Source organism: Pieris brassicae, chromosome 7 (genome assembly GCF_905147105.1).
Source record: "Pieris brassicae chromosome 7, ilPieBrab1.1, whole genome shotgun sequence".
Lineage (NCBI taxonomy): Eukaryota > Metazoa > Arthropoda > Insecta > Lepidoptera > Pieridae > Pieris > Pieris brassicae.
Window position 1 is genome coordinate 12115134 of NC_059671.1, and position 9756 is coordinate 12124889.

At 32.8% G+C, this 9756-nt stretch overlaps 1 protein-coding gene across 1 annotated transcript; it reads right to left on the reverse strand.

Annotated features, from left to right (window-relative positions):
• Positions 1–749: 749 nt before the first annotated feature.
• On the reverse strand, positions 750–4514 carry LOC123712250. Its single transcript, XM_045665258.1, has 3 exons — positions 3928–4514; positions 2805–3099; positions 750–1149 (listed from the first exon to the last, which is right to left on the reverse strand). Exons 1-3 carry the CDS (start codon positions 4487–4489, stop codon positions 750–752), a joined length of 1257 nt encoding a protein of 418 aa, XP_045521214.1. The 5' UTR covers positions 4490–4514.
• Positions 4515–9756: the final 5242 nt, after the last annotated feature.

Genomic DNA, 9756 nt, shown 5'->3' on the forward strand with positions numbered 1-9756 from the left:
TATAAGGAGCCGTTACTCTGTAGCCCGAACGAACTAGCTCGCCAACTCGCCATATAACAGTATGTGATTCGACGTCACAATATTTTATATTTTAGATCTAGAAGACCGGCTGTAGCTCTAGGCAGCAGATGAGTAGATGCTTCCATTGGGAAGCTACTGAACACGACAGCACCACAGCATAGATTCGCTCATAGCCTTTGGGCTGATTGCAAATATGCGTAGGAATAAAAAATCTATACAAAACCCTTTACCCTTATAAGGGCCGAATTCTATTAGTGCGGGTCAAATTGAATTGACCTTTTAAAGTCGATTGAATCCTTCCTGATTTTATCAGACACCATCTTAATAACCTCTAAATATATCAATCCGAATGAAGGTTAGGCATAAATCTCTATAAAAAAAGTCAGTGCTCATTGTCATTATGATCATTTCTCAATCTAATAGGCAAGCAGTTGATCCTCTTGACACACGCGATCGACTTGGGGTCTAAGGCAAGGCAGTTTCCTCTCGATGTTTTCCTTCACCGTTAGAGCGAATGTTTCAATGCGCCCATAGACATTAAATCCATTGGTGCATAGCCGAAGCTCGAATCTACGTATACAATCTCAGGAATGAGAGCTACACGCTGAAGCCAAAACGCTCATAAAAAAATTGTAAGCGTATAAATATTGCAATGTGTCGATGAAGGCTTTTTCTTTGTACATCCTTTTTTACTTTAGAAAAAAAGCTTAAAATAAATCTTAGATTATTTACAACTTTAATAAAACCAAACTGTATAACAATATGCTAGAAGTAAACATTGTACTGGCGTTGCAATAACGTTTCTTGCAAACACAAACATGGTATCTTGCATATAGAGAAATAGCTCGACTAAATGGAGTAAGCGATGCATGGGGACTGGAAACACACCCATCTTCTATATTATTTAGCAGTTTTTCCAATTTTCTAAACCTACTAGAGGCATAGGTCCCTCGCTTCGACGATTTCGAGTTAACCCGACATCCTCGTTCATTGTAAATTGTACCAATATCAAGGAATCGTTTGAAACAACCACCGCGAAAGAAGGGCCCATAGAAGTTTCGACCAGACGAGTATGATACTGATTTATGGACACACTTTACACGGTACCGCTTCTTCTTATATCGGTATCTGTAAATTCAAAAAATATATCGATATATCTTGCAAGTTTTGTCTGGTCTCCATGATATATAAAAGCTGTCGAAAATAAACAAAAAAAGCTTCAATGTTTCGATAGTTATTATAGTTATAGATAAATATTGTAATTAAGGCTTTTTAGAATGTCGACGGAGACAGCAAGACTTATTATTTTTGCACGAAATTCTTAATGGGCGGATAGATCATTTCTGTCGTTAATTTCTCTAAGAATTCCTCCACCGTATGCACGACTAGGTACAATTGTTCCAAGTGCCTCGAACGAACACGAATTACCTTAATAATTCACCCATGTTTCGGGTTTTATCTATCTATGGCACTCATTGTGAGGAGTTGATACTTTCCACTTCACCAAAGAGGATGTGAGGAAATTTTTGAAGAGGCGGGAAGTCTTTGACTTAGCAGTAAACTGCTCAACAAAGTCAAAGTCAAATAAGGTCAATAAGGTTAAATTTATGTTTTGTTTATTTTTTGTTATTAAATTTGTTTTTGTGTATAAAAGTTCCCACCTATGTTTTCAATTGAATATAAGTTGTTTATCTATGTACAGTATTTTGGCTTCGTATATTGTCTAAGTATTTTGATAAAAGTGAATAAATAACAAATTCTGTTTAATAATTATATCAATAGTCCTAATCAATTTGTCCACCGGGATAATCCCAAAATAGTGACATGAATCTATCAAATTGTTAGATTTCCCGAAATCCAATTACACAAGATAACTCACAAATTCACTTAGCAGGTGTGCAACAATCTATGTGTCAAATAGTATTATGAATCGAGCCGGTACTAAAGTAAACAATTACAAACTTCTTTATTTCCATATCCAGTTTTAGTTAGTTAGATATTAGTAAATTAAAAACAATGTATGCCTCGTATTGTGAGGTGAGGGAGATTACGAAGAAGGGAAACTTTTTCAAAACGAACACTATGATTTTACGCTGAGTGTGATTACTAGCTTATTTTGTTTCAAGTGCTAAGGACTATATCACTTTGCTTTCCCTCGAAAGAAGAAATATCATTGTTTTTATATAAAAAAATCTTTCTTTAAGACCTAAGGAGTGCCTACTTAACCTCTCAAATGATTCAGATCAGATGTCAGTTTGTTGTACAGGAGAATTTTTTTACACCAAGATTTCTATACATCGATTTTTTAATTATATTAACTGAAAAAACTCTTTTTTTTTAATTTACGTGCAAATGTACAATTTAATTCATGCATTAATCTATTTATTGGTCGTCTGATTAATATAGAATCCAACTTAATCGCTTATGGGTGTGCCTAAAAACAAGTTAAGCCTACACGCGATTTGTTACCAAGATTTATTTGGTATGTAGGAGTATTAAACATATCCATACCGCTAAATCACTCTGCATCACACACACACCCTACATACACAGCCTCACTTTCACACCACACAGCCGAATTAGGTATAAGGTATATAATAATTTTTATGGCCGTTTTCCTTTCGTAATTTGAACCTTTTTGTATCGTTGGGTATGTTTAGTTTAATTATTTTTTCTTGTAGCATACATGAATAATTTAATAAAGACTTCTAAGACCCATTACAAGTTCAAAACAATAGGTTACTTTAAGCAAATAATAAATTATGAACTGATATATTCCCTACCTTAGATCAGGCGAATCAAAAACTAGGTAGCATTCTTGATTTCTCGGTATTCCACTCTTCAATACTCCGCACATATAGCAAGAGTGAACTTTTGTCTTCAACTTATTGCCTTTGGGTGCACTTTGTGTCATTTCAAATGTAGTAATAGATGTTAATGGACTTTCCGAAGGCGCAGAAGATTTCAAGGTCTCAAAAAAAGTTGTTGTAGTCGTATCAGAAGCATTAGTTAGCCAAGTCAGCCAATCTGGGTACTTTGTTTTACGTCTACGTGATTTTGTGGTTTCTGTAACAACCACTAACATGGCATTAATTAGTACCAGTAACATCATGAGGTCGTGCGTTCTAATTAAGATGCATACCCGCGACCCCTTCTATATCTAAACAGAACAGAACGTAAGAAACCATTAATACAAGCTTTTATAACATATTTCGGGATACGTAACATATTCGTTAATTATTTATGACAAAATGTTTACAATATACCCTAAAACGACCTAAGCGACGTTGATGTTGAAATCTAAATATAATATACATACATTTTACACAAATATAACGTTGTTATGACCTAAGTGAACGCATCCAAGTTCCAATTTATTCGCAGTATTATATTAATATAATCTAAATTATACCATTATTGATGAATTGTTTGATATATTGTAATCACTTAAATCTAAATATCTCACGCTTAATGGGCCTGTTAATAGATTATGTCGGAAATACAATATACTGTGATGAAAAATGATTCAGTAGACATTTTCATCAACTCTATACAGACCTTTCTCCGAGCAGGTTTAGAAACCTTTCTGTGTGAATTATTTGCCTTTATTATTTTCTTCATTCCTATATAATTATGTATTCACAGTGTAAATTCGCGGATGCTTGACGGACCCATGTGACTTATTCAATATAAGGGGACTCTTTATATTGAAGAAGTCAAGTTGTGCGTCGTTTGCTGCGATATTGCAGGCTACTCGATTGTGAGTACATATGTATACATCCTTTCTATAACAATTTTTCATAAGCGTGTGATTGTCCTCATTTAAACATGTATGATTTGAGAGAAAAAAAAATATAATTCTACTCAGCGTATTGTACTGTAATCAATCAGGTGATTGTAACGCACCGATAGGTTCAAAGTTTCTTCTAGTTGGAAAAAGCGATGCGAACGTCTTTCGTCTTTTTATTGTTGTATCTGTGCTCATATTTTTAGTTGGTCTGTTACTTCTAACTTTTAAATAAATTTCTGTAGAATAATTGTTATTTAATGAAACATATGTTTCAACGTCATAAATGTGTGTATTTAATATAATATCCGTTATGTTCTGGTTTTTTGATTTATCTTCCAAAGTCTTACGATGTTTTAAAGTAATTTTATCGTGTATAGTTTGACGAGCTTCTTCAAAAACTACTTCATTCTCCATAGTTTTACGAATTTTATTGAAACTATACGGGATCTCATACATTGTTGATTTTCTTTGTTTATAACTATTTGGATTTAAATCGTACAATTTGGGTACAATGTTCTTTGGTTCCGGTAAAAAATCATTGGTGCTCACAAATTCGTATAAGTCTTCCGACCCAAAATCTGTATCTTCATGAGGTAAGTACTCGTATCGGTTTTTTACACGTGATAATAATGATGATATTGTAGGTTTAGCTAAAATTAAAAACAATACGATAATCATTATAAAACATACTCAAAAAGTTATTTACATTATGTCAAAATGTAAATGTACACTTCTGTAGTAACGTCAAAGTCAGTCTTAAAAATAAAAACTTATTAGTCTGTTATGTAGCAAAATAGAATTCAGGCTCCGAATATGTTTTTGTCCCATTCGGTGTCGAGACTTGGTCCGTGGGGTCCTAGCGCTATAAGACTTTTTAATGAAATAGAAAAAAGGTTAGTCGACTAACCGACATCACAGGATCGAAAAACCTGGCAGCTACCTCGGGCAAAGAATTAGTCTGGCTATTCAAAGGGGAAACGCTGCCAGTATCTTCGGAACCTTGCCTAAAGGGACTCCTTTTAATACTATATTTTAGTTATTATATTTTAAGGTTAGTTATTGGTTTTTGTTATATTAATTTATTTTAAGTTAATTAAAAGATGTCATATGAAACATGGTGTAATGGGTGCCTTGAATTGTATTATATAATGAATATTACTGTGGAGCATCACGGCTTAACAATTATTTCTAATAATTTGTATTAATGTTTTTGTTCTCAAAAATCATCCATTTCATACTAAATTCATTTTATTTACTTGATAAAAAGATAAAAATCGCTAAAATTACTGTAATTTTGCGTCCAAAACAAAAAAATACCACACGTATTACAACAGGTAAATAAGACTTAAATATAATAGAATAAAAACTACTCTTTATATCAAATTTTGGTTAGTGTTTACAGAACAGAGTAAATAACATTTTTTTCTTCTCAAAAATCATTTTCATCATTTTGTTACTACAATTAACTTGCCTGTAGACATATAACAGTAACAATACAAAAAGAATCACTGTATTATAACGTACAAAATAATGTCAATTACAGACAAAAAAATACCACACGTATTATCTACGAGTAGTTATTTGTGAATACCGTTTTTTCTAAAAATTCTACGACGCGTTACAGCCTAATGTATTACTATAAGTGTAATATAATTACAACCGCGCCCTCAGGTCCCAAGGGTTGAGGTTTTGTTACACTTATGTTTATTAATTTAAAACCATTAAGAGTTTCACTATCCTTTCATGTATTTTTGATATTATCTTCTAGGTTTTTTAATATATATTAGGGGTACAAACGAGGTTATGGACCGCCCATGGACACCGATTTTGATTAGGTGCGTTGCCGGCTTTTGAGGAGTACGCTCTAACTTTGTATAGTTTACAGTGACAGTATCTTGTATAAGGTAAAATAATATACTGTAAATATAACATTTGTTATAAACTGACTCCAGATTTCGGCTAAACCAAAATTGACTTTGCCCTGCCATTTACGCAGGGGATTAGCGTTTTTCAGAAGGTTGTGGATACAGCCTTCCATGAAAACCAGCCTAAAAAATAGTTGTTTACTACAAAAATATATATTAACATTCTAGAATATGAAACTCGAACTTATACAACGGATACATATTATTTGACTTTATGAAATATAACTAATAATTAACAAGAAAAGAGCGCACCTATTCATAGGCTGGCAACCCCTGGTGAGGTTCAGATGAGGATCAGATGAGACCTATACAAAGGGCAACACTTAAAAAAGTAAGCTACAATGAGTCTTACTCCAAGTGTGGTTATACCTTTAGTATTTAAAGTATTCATAAGTACTTGAACTTATAGACTAACTAAAACCACTAAATATAAAGTAAACTTTTGAAGCTATTAAAAGGGAATTCTAAATGTTGAGGTTAGGTTTGTCTAAAATTCGTTATAAAGAGGTAACTTTACATTTCTTTCCATCAAACATCAATTATTCTCATAGAGCGTGTCGAAAAATGTCGCGAGATGAATCACATACTATGAGGTACAGTATATAAGACTCTTAGTCTTGCGTTAGTGGGAACTTTATATAAAGGTTTTGGGTTGACAAAATTCGTTTATTAGAGGTAATGCTTTTACTTCATAGTTGAAAATTCGTTGTTAAGTTTGTTCGCCAAAAAATATTCGTAATGTAAAGAGATATTTTACATTGTCTCTTATGGACAATTCAAGGTGATTACGAAGAATTTGTTAAATCGAGGAATTCGTTATATCGAGGTACGTTATATTAGAGTTGCACCGTATAATATAAATTTGAAATATTTGAATTGTCTGTTATTTTTTACAAACAAATTTCCAGACATGCTAAGCCGCGATATACCGCTAGTTACTTAAAAAATCTTTTTATAATAATAATAGCCTTAATATTGTTTTTCATTATTTTTATGTGCTCCAAATATCGTCTTTCCTGCCTGAACTGTGCCACTCTCTACCATGAACACCATGTTTCCTCATATTGGTCTATCCTTCTAAATCGTCTTCCTCATTTTCATTATGGTCCTTGGGAACCAGTTTAGTATTTTGTTGATCCACTTTTCTGTACTTACCATTTTCACTTAAGTTTATATATAAAACAAACAGTTACACTAAAATATAGCCAAAGATGGACATACATAACATTTACAAAATAATTTACAATTTAAAGGGAAAAAGCAATCAAAATTATTCAACACATTTAACTAAGTAATACCTAATTTGACTGTGACATGTGATGGTGTCAAAGTAAGGGTACGTGAAGGTGTGTATGGGGGTACGCTCATGATGTAGGTGATATTGCGCTATGGATATTCTTATTACTCTTTTCCGCGATAGCTCAAACAAGTCAAGGTTAAAATATTGATCGTTGTATGTCCGAGCTGCGCGATACTTCAATGAGTTTAAAAAATTAAACATTAAAATCTTTTTATTGTCACTTAAATAAAGTAAAACAGTTATGGTTAACGATCTAAATCGAATATCGTTAACAGGATTTGAATGAGTAATTTTCAACTTCGTTCACGATTCGTTTAACGCTCGAATTATCCTAAACCTTCGTTAAGGGAACTTTTTTTAGGTTACGTGTTCGGAATTTGTGAAATTATTTTAAAAATTAATGGAAATCAATTGTACAAAACACGTATTTAAATTCATAGTAGGGAAATATGGAATTTGAACGCAAATTGAAATTTCTATTAGGAAGCTTCATGTGGCATTTTATTAGGTCCTTACATATGACATTGGCGTTTTGTCGCACTGGCCACTTTGACCTCAAATACCTCCTCTTTGGTTAGGAATTTCAAATTCAAATTTGTACAGCTATTTACTCATGTATTTGTGCTTCGATGACCGTCATTCATTTGTTTTTTTTCTGTTTGCGTCACTCATTTTACGAAGTAGAAGTGAAGTATTGAAAGCTATTGTGGAAGCGGATCCATCGCCAACCACGTCCGAGTTACTGCAGGCTGCGGTGTTAGTGATAAAACTGTTTTAATTCAGTTGAAGCAAATTGGGAAGATTAAAAAGCTTGAAAGGTGGGTACCTCACGAATTGACTGAAGCAAACCGGCAAAATTAACCCCAAAAAAGTTACTTGTAAGCGTTTGGTGGACTAGTGCCGGTATTGGTATTTGGTAGCACAACAGACGGCTACCAAATTAGAAGAGCTTCAATTGGAATGTCTAAGATATCCTCCGTACTCCCCGGACCTTGCTCCAACAGATTACCATATTTTTCGAAATTTGGACAACTTCTTGCAAGGGAAAAAATTTAACTCTGATGGGGCATTCCAAATCGCCTTCACAGATTTTATTGATTCCCGTCCGACTGTTTTTTTAGTAAAGGGATCAATTAACTACCTATGAGATGGCAAAAGTGCATAGAAATCAATGGTTCATACTTTAATTAATTAAATATATGATATTTAAAAATATTCGACTTTTTGTTCCTCCCATACAAAACGCCAATTTCATATGTAAGGACCTAATATATGGGTCTATTAAACTTGGAGTTTATTTATTCAATCAGACAATCATAAGTCCATATAGTTTTTGAAGTGAAACTTCTTTATCGGCGTTGTAAAAAAATTAACCGTCACATTTTTCCGTTGCGTGCCATCTTTTTCTTGTCCCTACCACGGTTGAGAAATTCGAATAATAAAAATATATAATAACGATAACAATGATAGTAATAAATCCATTACAATTAATGAAATTCTATAATAACCTTAGTAGTAGTAAGGTAATATGAAATAATTGTATTATTTCTATTCATGTTTATGCTAATAAAAGCCTTATGTTAAACTATATCTAATTTTATTTTATTTAAACAATTTGTGTAAAGTATGCATATAGTAGATCATTTTTTCCGTTACGCGCCATCTGTTTCTTGTCCCTACCACGCTTGATTCGAAGCCATTAATAACAAAAATATATAATAACGATAAAAATGATAGTAATAATTATATTACATTTATTGAAATTCTGTAATAATCTTAGTAGTAATAAGGTAAAATCAATTCATGTCTATGATAATAAAAGCCTTTTGTTAAACTTTACCTAGTTTAACTTTATTTAATCAATTTCTGTAATTAGTAGGTTATTTTTATAAAAAAAGTCAAAAAGAAGTTTCACTTCTTACGTGTGTACTAGTACACGCACACATTTTATTGTGTTAGTTAATATATCGTCCTAAATATTATATTAGTAGGTTAGCTTTGAGTATATTAAATCATAAAATTGAAAGAACACATGCAGTCCATTGCAATAGCCCATGTAATGGCAATCCAGCCTTCCAGCATGCTGGTAGTGCTCCCCCCCATGCGCCTTAGTAGAGATACAGCTCAGCGGATCATGGCGTAAAGACAGTACAGTACACTCCTGCACAACCAAACATTGTATAGTGTGAACATATTATCATTGGTAATTAAGTTGTAAAGTGAGACGTCCTGGTGGACAGAAAAACTATGTATAATTTGTGTTACCACCACACAACTATAAATTATAAATAATAGAAATGATTTAATTCACATAAGCAAATATGGAATAGCCGATAGCGGCAAATGTCTTTGAGAATAATTCCGCACAAAGTAAACACGCGCCCCGGGAGATGAAGTGTCTACAAGAAGTTTCATATCGCGATATGAAATAAAAAGTTGAATAGTTTCACTGTGGCATACAGACGTTATAAACCCATGGAACTAAAACGAGCTGACTTTTTATACAATGGTAATATAATAATAAAGAAAAGGCCCGTTTACTTTCCAATCATTACAAACGTATTAAACTTAGATTTTGTATACCTAGGTAATACTGAAAATGTTTAGAAAATGAAAAACTGAAATGTAGAAACGGCTTAATGTAGAAAGTTGCCAAAACTTTTATTGTTTTTCGAAGTAATGTCTGTTCCTCTCTACATATCATCGCATTCGATGAAACT

Bases quoted from the DNA above. Each gene is read 5' to 3' on its own strand.
- LOC123712250 (XM_045665258.1), bottom strand. From the start codon at position 4,489: ATGATTATCGTATTGTTTTTAATTTTAGCTAAACCTACAATATCATCA. The intron at 3,100-3,927 runs GTGCGTTACAAT...ATGCCATGTTAG, and splicing joins AAGAAACTTTGAACCTATCG to TGGTTGTTACAGAAACCACA. The intron at 1,150-2,804 runs GTAGGGAATATA...TTGAATTTACAG, and splicing joins TTTGATTCGCCTGATCTAAG to ATACCGATATAAGAAGAAGC.